A 14,221-nucleotide genomic window follows, 5' to 3' on the forward strand; every position below is an offset into this window, starting at 1 on the left:
ATGCCCTACTCATTTGACTGGGTTTGCAAGGACGTGGTCAAAAAACTTCAAGGGAAAGATTTGAGTCCCGTCACCCGTCTGTCAGATGCAATGAAGTTCCGGCAATTTGCGATACTGCAGAGGACTCCTCAGTCCCTGTTTTGGAAATCTGAAGATACTCCAGTTGGATATTCCCTCCTGCAGATCTTAGAGCCAAATCTTCCAGTTCCAGGTATTGTCAGCCAAGGGGCAGAGAAGTAGCGCAGCTCCCCAGAACCCAGGAGGTACCTAGACAGGTAGCTCATGAGCCGTCCTGCATAAGGGCATGGACAAGGAAGGTCCACTCATTTTCTGGACCCCTCCTTGCATTTGGTTGTTTAACACTTCCAAAAGCCTCTTTAGATAGAGATATGATGCCCATGTTACAAAAAATCAACTGAGGTTCCTAAAATGACTTGTTCAAAGTTACACGGTTCAAACTGGTAGAATTAGAATACAGACTGAGGCCAGTCTGTCTGCAAGTCCTAGGTAGTTTTCTTTTCCTGGGGCTGGATTCTGTATTTGGAAAGATAATCTCAGGGGACTCCTAGACACTGTACAAATGATGATTTTCTTTTTTTAGAATTAAGACAATGCTTGCATTGGTCTGAAAATTTCCCTCTGCAGTAGTTTATATTTCAGATATTAATTCTTATATATTACATGTGTAATTACTAGCTATATTCTTGACTAAGTTTTAAGTGAGGAGGGGAAATAGCCTCCTATTTCCCATTCTCCAAAGAAGCTGTTCCACAGTGAATTCTTGGCTAAACTTCTGTCCCCTTTCCTCTTCAGAGCCTGAGGTGTCAGCTCCCATCCCCCTCAAACACACTGTGTCCCAGAAACTGAAGGCTAACACGGGGGTCAATGCCATCGCAGAAGGAAGTGTGTCCGCAGCTTATGCTAAGTCCTGTGGATATGAAATTGAGGTTCGGTGTACCAGCATCCCAGATTCAAACCTGGAAAGTCTTCAAAACAGGTGAAAGGAAGGTTCAACCATGTTTTGGAATGTGATGTTGTAGGTTAAGAGGCATCTAGCAGGTTTTATGACAACTCACATTATTCTGTTTAATTTTTTTTACAAGTCATTGAAATAATGGCTTATAGTGCCCTAATAATACTCATCAATACAGAATTACCTATTCTGGTGACAGGAACCAGAAAACAAGACAGACAGATAAAGATTCTGATCTGATAGAGGTTTCTATTCATTGCCCAGAGGATGGGCCTGTAATGAGGAGAGAATCGTAGAAGTAAGTGGTTAGAATACTGATTAAAATGTAAAGAAGTCTGTAACAATCACTTGAACACTCCAGCCCTTTGGGACTTCATTGACTTTTATGACATCTCTTCTGAGATATAATTTACAAGTAGAAATTCATGTTTATGTACAGCATTTTGGTGTGATTTGTGCATATAAGTCAGTAACATATTATTACTTTATCTGGTAGCCATTATTTAAATTTTTTAAATTATATTTATTCATATAGTGTGTGTGTGTGTGTGTGTGTGTGTGTGTGTGTGTGTATGCCTTTGCATCCTCATGCCATGGCTCAAATGTGGAAGTCAGAGGACAACTTGCAGGAGTCAGGTCTCTCCCTTTGCTATTTGTGTCTCTGAACCAAACTCATGCCAACAACCACTTCTACCTGCTGAGCCATCCTGCCAGTTCAGTAACTGTTATTGTTATGACAAGAACATTTACTGTCTACTCCCTTAGCCGATTTGAAGCGGATGTTGCATATAGTCAGCTATGACTACGTTGGACTTTAATGTGTCTTCTGGGAATCTGACTTCATGTCCTCACATGTGCATGGTGAACACTTTATAGCCTGAGCCACATCCCCAGCCTGAACCTGACTCAATCTCTTCTGTGCCCAGAGGCTGGCTCACAGTTCCTGTTTTATGTTTGTTTTGTTTTTCCTCACGATGTGGTCTCTGTTTCTATGAAGTCAGAGATCTTTTCATTCTCATTTTACACTTTCAGGAAACTTCTGGATAAGGAGCCATCATTTGTGAAGGATTGCCGGATGGGAAGGAAGGACCTGTATGTGGTGACGGAGGCCTTTGAAGTGACCAAGGACACTGTGCTGGAAGGCAGTAGCAGTGTAGACCTGTCAGGAAAAGCACTCATCCCCCAGGTTGCCAAGGTATGGGCTAGAGATGGGAAGAAAACAGCCAGTGTAGCCAGGGTAGTCTGGCTTCTCAAGGGCTCTGGACTGCAGTTTCTAGGGCTCACAGGGCGAGGTCCCTTATTCTCCCCGTTTGTATGTAGTATATGCTAACTTCTGGTCTTGAATTATTTTTTAAACATAAGTTTTTACTGATTCTTTGAGATTTCACATCAAATACCCCAATTCCACTCATTTTCTAATCTTTCTCTATCTGTCCTTAATCCTTGGAACATCCCCCCAAAGGAAAACTTAAAAAGAAATAATAAAAATAAGATATGGAAATACAAATAAGAATATCATACAAACAAAATGTAAAACCAAAAAAAATAATAAAGAGAAACAGCAAAAAATAAAAACCACAGGTACGAATATTAAACAAAGAAAAAAAACAATAAAACGAAACAAAATAATACCGAAAAACCACTTTGTTCTTTGAAGATCTCTTCTGCCTCCCCATCACCTCCTCATTCATCTTAGTGGCGGTGGGAGCTTCTGTGTATCCTGCAGCCTACTCTTTTGTCCAAACAGCTTTACTTGCAAATGCTCATTGTGTAGTGTGTTGCTGCTCAGGTTCAAGGCCTTTGGCTTCTGGTAGACCATCAATACTGGACCCTAAATGAAGATTCTCTTGGACATCCTGCTATGGCCCAGAGTCATGGTCTGGCAGCACTAAAGGAACTCATTGAGTTTAGTAAAAATCAAAAAACAAAAAGAGCTCAAAAAGTTGGGAAGGGAAAGTGATGGGGGATGGGATAAGAGAAGAGTTGGAAATGAGTTAATGAGGTATGAGTTCGATCAAAATACATTGTATGAATATATGAAATTCTCAAACATTAAACCATATTCAAGTAAAGGAATTTGTACATAAAAAGGAAAACAATTTAAATTCCAAGGACTTCCACCTTCAAATTCTATCTCCTCCAGTTGTGAACCAAATGCAAGGCAAAGATGCCTTTAGGTATGAAGTTTTTCAGGCGTGTTCCTCTCAGGTCCCTGAAGATAATCGGTAACAGGACAGAAAAGACAGAGGACATCACACTGCCTGATGGAGACACGATCTGGAATGAGGAGAAGCAGTCTCACCCAACAGCTGACAGAGAACACGCACCTACCCAGAAACCCAGATGTGAATACGGGGGGAGCAGTAAGCACTGAGGGCCAAGTAGGAGAATGAGACCCTCAACTCAGAGGGAGACAGGAAATCATATCCCTAGTTTGGAAAAATCAAGATATTGTAATAGGGCTGGTTGTGTGGCTCAGTGGTAAATACTGGCCTGGTATCATGGTGCTCTGGGCCCAACTGCCCGGCCTCTCCAGGCACACCTTCTGAAATTCAATGTAGGTGAATATTGTCATGACACGGGGACCAGGAGGAAGGGGAAGTGAGGGATTGCTAGTGTTTTGTCATGAGCTTCCTAAGTTTATCTGATTTTAAAATTACAGGCATATGTTGCCTTGATTAAAAGTAAATATAATTTTTATGAGACAAAATGCTATAAAACTTTGGAAATGTCTTGTCTCCCCAGGCTCAAGCCCAGGGACAGTGGCAAAGGGAGACAACGGATTCAGTGCCTATCCAAAAGGGTGCGGTGGTGGCCTACAAGAAGAAGCAACTTGTCATTGAGAATGACACTTGTGGTGAGAAGATGTGGGGGGCAAGTGGGAGTGGGGTGTCCAAAGTCCTGAACCTCCTCTTCTTTCCTGACTCTACACTAGGAGGGGCAGTGCTCACTCTTCAAGGCACATGTCCCACCATCCTTAGCGACTGCCAAGCATGGCCAAGCTCAGGCACTGCCTCCTCCATGGGAAGGTTTCTAATGTGGGGTCCTCAATGGAGGTGTCTTTAGCTGGATGAAGCCCGGGCCTAGTCTCAGCCTTCTCTAGTCATTCATCGTCTTGGTACTCGCAGAAGCTCATTAGGGAGCCACAGGCCCACCAGCTGATCCTTAAACCCCATCAATGCTCCATAAAATGATGGAAACACAACACATACGAAACTGTAGGCAGATGCCTGAACAGCAGGACACAGGAGTTTCCCCATGGCTTTACCTTGAAACGTACAATCCCTCAACACACACACACACACACACACACACACACACACACACCCCTGAAATAACTACTCTGTAAATCGTGCCCAAGGGAAAGTTCTGGAGTCAATCCTCTAGTTGGCAGCAATAGACCAGGAAACATTTACAGTATGGTACAGTTAGTGGATGATGGCTTCTAGAGGAAGATTGTCCACACTCTACAAACACCCTTGACTGAGTTATAGGGCAGGGAATGGGTACAAGGTCGCAGATGCCTTTGAAATGACTGGGGGAGAGGTCCTTTCTGTCACAGATCATGCTAAGTGAAAAGAGCTTTCATTTAAAAAGGAAAAGAAAATGAACCTGTTAATAAAAATATTAACAACAAACAAACAGTAAAAAAAATCCAGTTCTGTTTAGATCAGATGTTGTACCCAGGAAACCAAGGCCATGTTCGTGTAGGCCGAACCTAGGCGAGTTTCTCTGGAAGATAAACTGCAAAGGTTGAGGTGCGCACGGAAGGAGAGAAGTGATGTTCTATGTGGAGGGCACTTGGAGCTGACTAAAGGGGACCTGTGTGAGAGGAGGGGATGATGGGAGGGGACTCTGAGGTGAGGGCTTCTGAAGGTGCAGAAACTGTTGTCAGGTTAGGAAAGAGCTTGGTGAACTGAAGGAGTGAAGACAGGATGGGACCAGATGCATTGCTGGTCACTTACTCTGTCTTCTTGTCACCTTGTGGGGAAGGATCATTTCCCCTTACACAGGAGAAGGCCAGTTTTCCCTGAAGTGAATGGCCAGTGATGCGACAATTATTAGTTTCTATTTGTTCTGTTATGAGGAGTAAATTTGTGTTTGGCTTTCAGCACGTGGTCCCACTTGGATTTCATTCTCTACTATGACTGATTTTGTAAACAAGATGCCCTGCTTGCCCCCTAGTGCTCAGAATGTGACTTGCAGACACTTTTTGAAGTTTTTGTTTAATTTAATTTAGTTCACAACTTAAATGGTGTCATTTTTCTTCCTAGCCTCATTTCATGTGTCAAAGGATTGAACTTTGTTGGTAGGAAGTTTCAGCCCTCAGCACATCGCTTTGAATATAATTCAAACAGTGAAAGATCGCCAGACTAAGAGTGGATAAGGAAGGGCCAGGTAGTAACCGAAGGCTAACAAGAAGCCTACATGACAGGGCAGGAGGAAGCCAGTCTGCTTTACCTCACGGAGTATTTGTTTATTTCTCTTTTGTGAGTATTGTGTTTTGCCTGCATTTGTGTACAATGTGCATGCAATGTCCCAAGGAGGCCAGAAGAGGGCTCTGCCTTGTGTTGAGGTCCTTTGCAAGAGCAGCAATGACTCTTAATGGTTGATCTTGCTCTCCAGCCCTCATGGGTAATTCTTGAATGTCACAGGGGACGATGCTTATTTGAAATGCAGGATTCAGGCTGGTGAGCTGGATCGGCTGGCAAAGGTGTCTGTTGCCAGGCCTGATGCCTTGAGTTCCACCTCCAGGTCCCAGGTGTTGGAAGGAGATAACTGACTCCCAGAGTTGTCCTCTGACCTCTGCTTGTGCTCCGTGGCATGCATGCACACACCATAAACAAACATAATACAATACAATAAAATAAAAATTTCAGGATAACTGTCAAAGGTACCAATTAAAGGTCAAGAGGCTAGTGTTTAGGTTGACAGCATCCCTGGGGTTTGGCCTGAGGGTCCCTAAATGGGGTGCGGGAACTACTCTAGCATGTGCAACTGCATCTCTCCTAACCTAGTCTCTCTCCCATTAGCCATTCTCCTTTTTGCCGATGCTAAGAAGAAAAACTTTCTAGGTATGCTACCTAGGATGCTAAGAAGTTCTGCTCCCTCAGACAAGGATGAGATATACTATTCTGCAAGCACTGTCGTAGGTATGTCTTTTTTGGACAGGATCTTCTGGGGATGGATTTATCATACGGAATTTTTCATAAAAGTAGAATTGCAAGGTGAAAAGCAGGGGTGGATGGAGGAGCTGAGAAGGTCCGAGGGTGGGGTGAGTGAGTCGTGATGAGTGATCCCTTCACTTTATTTTTCCAGGGCCATCATCTCTAAGACAGCTAGGTGAGTGAAGGGTCCTGGGGGAATGAGAGTGGAACCTGCTCCCTCCTGCTGACAACTGAACAACAAAACCCTTCTGATTGACTTTACCATCGGTCTTGACCTCTGTTTTTTTTTTTTTTTTTTTTTTTTTTTGCACAAATTTTGGGGGTGGAAGATAGAGAAATGTCAGGGATACAGGGGAAGTAAGGTCAAATACTAATTCTTGGGTGGAACAATATATTTTCTCTTTCTAGACTGGAAGATCAATTACATCTCTCCAATTGGTGAGTGTGTGTCTGGTGGAGTTGTTGTGGAGATCTGAGTGATGCTCCTGTGGTCAGCCCTAGCCCTGTGGGATGGGAAAGATCATGGAAGGCCGGTGTGGAGAAAGCATAGACTGGGAATGGGGCAGGAGGAGATGGCAGGAGAGAGACACAGTGAGGATGAAGAGAGGTGATAACTTGTCTTCTCTTTCTAGGAAGGATAGAAGAACCTTACCATCAAGGTGAGTGGTTTCCTTCCTTCCTTCCTTCCTTCCTTCCTTCCTTCCTTCCCCCCCCCCCCCATTTTCTTTTTAGAGGATACCTGGGTGTCTGGCAGGTAACCATTGGCTTGGAAGTCAAATGAGAACTTTCTTTGGGATTCAGGAAACCGAGGTCTACTGTCACATTTGTAGTTAGTTCAACTCACACATGTGCAACTGTGTGCACTAGAGTACAGCGAGGACTTAGGAGGAAGCAGCATTCCTCCAGCATGCAATGTGAAATACTGGGATGTAAGCACCCGTGTCTTTGCAGCTTCTGCTACAGATCACCCGTAGGACACTTTGGGGAACCAGAGCATCCTGAAATGCAGTGCTGGGCTAATTCTTCATAGACAGTGGGGATACTTATGAATTAGTGTAGCTCTTACATGCCCGGTGCCCGGTGAACACAAACCCCTTGACTCCTCACCATGTCTCCATCGGTCACATTGCCACCTGATCCTGAACCACTGAGCACTGTCATCTCTTGGGTCTACAGTACATTTCCTTCCCGACATCTCCCAGAAATGCACGCCTACGTGGTCACTTCTCTCCCACTGTGATAAGCAGTTTTCAGGATTTCCATCTCCCCTCTCAGTGCTGTGTCCCCTCCTTCCAGAGTGCGGAAGCTGCCAGTGTTCTAGTGCTTTCTAGCTTCCTGAGAGTTGCCTCACTGGGGCTCAAGCAGGCTATCAATGGAGATGCTTTTAGCCACCAGAAATGGTCCTGAAGGGCAAGGGCTTACCATCCCACAGGTGTTTAATTGAAGAATTGCTCTCACTTTCTGATTGGTTTTTTCAAGTTGCTGTCAATTTGTGCAGATTTCAAGTGCCTACAAAATGAGGTTTCCCAGATAACACAGGAACTGACCATGCTTCCAAAGGATGTTCAAGAAATTGTGTTCTCTAACCTTCAGAGCATGCTTAGTAACAGGGAGAATCTGAATGACCTGCTTAGCATGGTAAGAGTCCCATAGCTGCCTAGAGATGATCTAACCTGCAAGGGTGAGTTGGGTGATGAGGATTCCAACATACATGGGGAGAAAGAATGTACGTGATAATCAGGAGACTGAGAAAGATGTCAAAGATAGGGGATTCTGACTCCATGCATAACAACGAGGGCTCAAGTGTGGCCCCTGAATTCTGCTCAGGATCGTTCAGGGAGAGGAAGAACCCCAGCCCATACCTTTCTTAACTCCTCTGGACATAGGTATATCTGGATCAGATCAACGATTTGATCCAGATATGGGAAACTGAAGGTACTTGTGGGAGGTTTGCTATTTTAAGACCTTCTGGGCTACATGGCTAGTTCAAATCTGGCTTGGGCAACAGCCTGAGACCCTGCCACACAAAAGAGAAAAAAGAAGGGAAAAAGAACCAGGTTGTAGCTTCATGGCAGAGGACTCATTCAGCATATATAAAGCCATCCAGTCTCCAGCACTGGGAATGCTGTTATTAACAGAACATCTGTCTCCTCTAGCTGGAACTGGATCAGTTGGGGCATATGGATGGCCCAGGTGGTGCGATCCTAGATCAGCTGCGACAGGACTCCATACCCCCATGGATTGACCTCAGGAACCTTCTTCTTTATCTCCTTCAAGCCCTGATGGGTAAGAATGATTCGAGGGGAGTCTGGGAGAGTCCTTGTGTTGGTTCTCACAGGGCTGTTTCAGATGCCGCCTCCCCAAAGCTCTTGAGTTATCACGGTCATTCTCACATCACCCTTCTCTCTAAGGTCAGCAAGGCCAGAATTGTAACAGTCCATGGACCGTAGATAGAGTCTGAGGTGTAGAAAGTGAGCAGTCACCAAGCTTCTAGCACATTCTTGGTGGAAGATGATTCCTGCCTCAGACCTTAGATTTTGAGGCTCTGGGCCATGTTACTTAGCATTCTGGAGCATCTCTGTTTGCGGCAGCCTCAGAAGCAAGGCTCACTTGGTCTATATTAGTTACCTAGGAAGGCAGCTCTGTAGGAACTCAGGGGATGAATGTCAGTTACAGCCTTCTTTGTTTACAGTTGCCATTTGTAAGTTTTCTTTTCTCTCCCATGTGCCTAGCCAAAGACAGCAGAGCTTTCTAAGTCAGTGAGCTTGACCTTCCAGTCCAATGGGACATATTCCGCTGTCCTAGAATTCTTCTCTCATTGGCTGTCCTTGTTCATGGTGAGAAGAAAATGTTGAGTCTGTTATTCTGTTTCCTCATGTGTCTTTCCCCCCAGTGCTGAGTGACACACAACTCAAGCTGCTGGCCCAGTCTATGGAAAAGAGGCTCCTCCTCCATCAACTAGAGCTGGTAAGAAACCTCTAGGAGCTGACATCCAGGAGGAGGAGAGGAAAGCAGGAAGAAGAAGAACATTCTAGCAGAAAGCAATAGATTTTCCACAAGGAGAGGAGCTGGGAACCCCCTGGTTGCTTTGCCTTTGGGGAGCAGGCAGGTGGGGTTTGATCTTGTCAGGAGCATCTCTGTGTTTGTGGCAGCCTCAAAGCAAGGCCCACTGGGTCTATATTAGCCACCTAGGAAGGCAACTCTGTAAGAACTCAGGGGATGAAAGTAGTTACAGCCTTCTTTGTTTACAGTTGCCATTTGTAAGTTGTCCTTTCTCTCTCCATATGTTTATCTGTAAATACAAATGTGTGTCTAGACATGTGCATACACGTGCGCGTGCGCGCGCGCGCACACACACACACACACACACACGCCATTCTTGTGCAGCATAGGTTTTATTATTACCATGTTGGAGCTGAGGAATCAGTGCATGCTGGCTTCAGTTATTTCTTAGTTCATTATCCTGTGTGGCTCCTGGCTGTTAGGACAGAAGGTTTTTCACTCTGGTGTCAGAGCCTGGTCTTTCCAACCTGAGAGTTCTTCTTCTAGGTAAAGAGCATCCTGCAGCCGAACTTCAAGTATCCCTGGAACATCCCCTTCACTCTCCAGCCTCAGCTTCTTGCCCCACTCCAGGGTGAAGGCTTGACCATTACTTATGAATTGCTGATGGAGTGTGGTCTGGAGATGGAGCTGAATAATCCCAGGTCAGCTTGGGATCTGGAAGCCAAGATGCCCCTGTCTGCCCTTTATGGGAGCCTGTCATTTCTGCAGCAACTTGTAGAAGCCTAAATCTCCCTCAAAGCCTGGCCCCAGCCCAGTCCATACTGAGTCCAGGATACATTTGAGATATGGCACCACAGCATACATGGGACTGGGGATTTCTGTGCATGTTCTAGGTGGTAGGAAAAGGGTGCTAAGTGTTCTTCTTTTGATATTACTACTCATTCATATTAATGTAAATAATCTATCCCGATTATATTCTTCTCTCTCATTTAATTTACTAATTATGTATACAGCATTCTGCTTGCATATACTTCTGCAGACCAGAAGAGGGCACCAGAGCTTATTATAGATGGTTTTGAGCCACCATGTTGTTCCTGGCAATTGAACCAGGATCTCTGAAATAAGTCAGTGCTCTTAACCTCTGAGCCATCTCTCTAGCCCCAGAGGCTACACTGCTGAGGAATTATGACTCCCTCCTCCCCAGCAGCATCAATTGCCTACAGTGTCTGAGGGAAGTGTTGAGCCTTATTGGCCCCTCCTCCATCTGTTATGGAATGTTGATATGTCTGGGCTCTCTTGGTAATGTCCAGGTAGTCATTGCTACTGTAAGTTTATGAGTCTAATAGGTATGCCCTATCCTTGCCATGTCTATAATAAAGTTTGCTGTTGTCTGTCAAAACTCCTCAAATTGTAGGTTAAAGATTGAAAATTTTTCCTCTATATAAAATAAAATAGAAGTTAGTATTACTTAATTGTGTTCATTTTGAATTGTTTCAGGTGAAAGATGCTGGTGTCAGTGACTTTGGAATGCATCAGAAATAAACTGGGGATATTTTTAGGTAGATAGATAGTTATTCATATGAATACTTCATACTTTTTCCAGGCATCCTTCCTCATTTTCTCCTCCTCCCTCCATCTGTATTGATCTCCTCTCCTTTTTCTAATTAGATCCCCTGGTTTTTCCATTTCCTCTGTGGGATCTCTTGTACCCTACTGTTCCCCCTCTCTATTGCCCCTACAGCCCTACAGTCTAGAGTTATCTGAAACACTCTCAATTAAGGATGGCCAAGATCAGACTGTCCTATGATCATTTCAGTGAGAAATTCTCTTGTCTGATGATTGATATTCAAGGGCCCAGTCCAATGTGGAAGACACCATCCTTATGCAGGTGGACTTGGACTATACAAGAAATGTAGTTGAGCATGGGGGAGTGAGCAAGCCAGCAAGCAGCATTTCTCTATGGTTCTTGCATCCGAGTTCTTGCCTTGAGTGCCTTCCTAATGTACTTCAAAGATGGATTGTGACCAGGGATGATTAGATGAATAAACCCCTTTCCTCCTCAAGTTGCTTTTGATCATGACGTTTATCACAGTAACAGAAATCAAACTATCGTGCATCAATTACGCCCAATACCTGACAGCCAGCAACAGTAGAGACCCCCCAAACCCTTCTTTTAAAAATTGTATTTAAATTTTTTGAGACTTTCATATAGGAGTACTTTATTTGCATCATCTTCACCCCCTCTCTGCTGGAACTTCCCCCGTGTTCAGCACTCCCTGTAAACGTCATGAACTCTTCGTTAATTATCACTGTACACAGGCACACATATGCATACATGGATACAGTCTGCTGAGCTCACTTTGTGTTGCTTGTATTTGTGTATGTTTAGGGCTGACACTCGGGATAGGGTAAGCTCTCAGGGGTTTGTCCCTGTAGAAGGCTGATTGTCCTCTCAGCAGCCATCCGTCGTCTCTAGTTTTCCATGTGTTTTTAGGGCCTTTTCCCCATCCACACTGCCATGCCAACTTGTGTTGTCATGTGTAGTCTTGTTTAGGTGAGTCTAGTTTTGAGATTTCAAGAGAACAGCTCCCAGTCCTATCTTGAAGACACAATCTCGCAGCAGCCCTTCCTTCTCTTTGACTCTTAGAATCTTTCCATTGCTTCTTCCTCAATGTTCCCTGACCTTCAGGTGTGGGGCTAATTTTATAGACATATCAACTGTGGGTGGGTCTCCCATGGTCAACAATTCTCTGCATTTTAACCAGTTGCAGATTTCTATGATGGTCCCTGTCTTAGTCAGTATTCTATTCTTGTGAAGAGACACCATGATCAAGACAAGCCTTATAAAAAAGAGCATGTAATTGGGGTTACTTACAGTTTCAGAACCTATTTCACCATCATCATTGTGGGAAGCATGGTGCCATGCAGGCAGCCGTGGTGCCGGAGAAATAGCTGAAAGTTTTACATCAGAATCAACCAGCAGCAGGCAAAGAAAGAAGAGGGGCACTGGGCCTGGTATAGGCTTTTGAAACTCAAAGAACACCAGAGACAGCAGAGTATAGCCCCCTTCCACGTGCTGTTCTTGAGATGCAGGAAACAATTCCTTCCAGGCAACCCAATGGTTGCTAAATGATCTTGTTAGTTGAGGGCCAAGGAGAAACAGCTACGTGCCCCAAGGTCTGCTTCTATGGCGCCTGCATATACATTTGGCAATTTTACAGATGATTCTGGTCACAGCAATTCTATTAGTATACTTGTTCTTCATGTTTTTTTTCTCCTTTCACACAGTAGCTTCTGAAAATATGGATGTGCTGTATTATAATATGAGTCTTCCTGAGCTGACGGAGCGGGCAGGCATTGAATCTGTAGAGCAGGTTATGGGGAAAACCTGACTGATGAAAGAATTGGGGAAATTTGGGAAAAATGCAGAAATTGCTTTTTAACTGATTATAAAACTTGACAAAAGAATCATACTGAAACAGATAAGAACTTGGTTATGATGAATAAAGTTTCCGAGGAACTTAGGGATTTTAGGGCTGACTGCCTATGGCCTTATAAATCAAAACTGGTTGATGTTCTGATTTCAAAGAATCTTTTTACTTCTTGTAAACTGCTTTGCCCAGGTAATGATTAACCTGTGGCAAGAAAACAGAATCATTTTCCTTGTGTAAAATTGACAATAAAAGACTGGGGTTTGAAGATTGGGGCAGCAGCAGCAGCAGCTGCAGAAGTAGAAGAAGCAGAAGCTGAAGTAGATGAAGAAGCAGAAGAACTTGCCCCGCAGCTGATAGCCTGGCAGCTTGCATCAGAATCCTGTGTTTGGATATTCATTCACCACCCAAACATCCCAGATTCGAGATCCACTACTCTGCTGAGGCTAGTTTCTGGCAAAAGGTCATTCCCAGCTACACACCTCTTCCAAAATTATACACCCACCCAACGTGGCCACGCTGCTAATCTTTCCTAGTTTATCAACTAGGGACTAAGCATGGGACTCTACGAGCCTATGGGGACCGTGGTCATTCAAAACCCCACAGTCTGCTGAAGAAAGAGGCTTCTTTGAGGAGGGCGAGAGCTATCATCAGTTGGGAGTGAAAGGATAAGGGTTTAGAATGTGGTTAAGAGTCATGCTAGTTTAGGAGAGTGGCAGCTGTAGGTTTCTCTTTAGGGTCCATGACCTCATCAGCCATGGGTAGTTGGCTAGGTTTATAGCACCAGGAATGAAACCTCTACAATTGGGAAGATCTTATGTTCAGTTATCATGTTGTTAGCTATGCCAAAGATATAAAAGTGACTAACATAGCCTTGAACATATCTTCCTGTGATGATTTTCTTTGGCGGTTGTAGGTTTTACAGCTGGGTGGGGCTATTGGTGCTTTTGTTCTTTGGTGACCTGACTAACACCTTCATGTCCTACGAGAGAGAATCCTCAGGAGATAGCTCCCAGGTCAGTTCTAGCTCAGTTCCTCCAAGTTCTGTATCTGAAGGGTGTGGTGTCTTCAACAACAGCATCTTCTCTTCAACTCTAGAGGGCAAGCAAGGGAGAACCTAAGCCCCAGTTTCAGTAGGAAGCAGTCAGAATGACTTGATTTTCACTGACTGGGTGGTTTTAGGGTCTCTGTTCTGGAGATGATGATGGAAGGTACCAAGATATTAGCAGGCTTGGAGGTCATTGAGGAGGGGTCCCTTGCTCATCGATTTTGTTTACTTTCTCTGACACCATGCATGGGCTTCCTTACTCATTGTCCTTCTGCAGTATGACTGCTTACTGGCTTCTATTAATTAATAAGCCTGCTTTCTTATTTATTTATTTATTTATTTAAGATTTCTGATTCTTCCCCGCCACCGCCTCCCATTTCCCTCCCCCTCCCCCAATCAAGTCCCCCTCCCTTGTTAGCCCAAAGATCAATCAGGGTCCCTGCCCTGTGGGAAGTCCAAGGACCACCCACCTCCATCCAGGTCTAGTAAGGTGAGCATCCAAACTGCCTAGGCTCCCACAAAGCCAGTACGTTCAGTAGGATCAATAACTTATTGCCATTGTTCTTGAGTTCTCAGTAGTCCTCATTGTCCGCTATGT

General features: G+C 44.4%; 1 protein-coding gene across 1 annotated transcript; it reads left to right on the forward strand.

The window, feature by feature from the left end:
* On the forward strand, window positions 1-9,930 carry Gsdmc (gasdermin C). Its single transcript, XM_041671852.1, has 10 exons — window positions 1-211; window positions 814-997; window positions 2,006-2,168; window positions 3,719-3,830; window positions 6,007-6,126; window positions 6,774-6,800; window positions 7,640-7,779; window positions 8,298-8,427; window positions 9,035-9,108; window positions 9,691-9,930. Exons 1-10 carry the CDS (start codon window positions 1-3, stop codon window positions 9,928-9,930), a joined length of 1,401 nt encoding a protein of 466 aa, XP_041527786.1.
* Window positions 9,931-14,221: the final 4,291 nt, after the last annotated feature.

The sequence above is a fragment of the Microtus oregoni genome, unplaced genomic scaffold (assembly GCF_018167655.1).
Source record: "Microtus oregoni isolate MIOR12 unplaced genomic scaffold, Mior012 000022F_ref0000154, whole genome shotgun sequence".
Taxonomy (NCBI): domain Eukaryota; kingdom Metazoa; phylum Chordata; class Mammalia; order Rodentia; family Cricetidae; genus Microtus; species Microtus oregoni.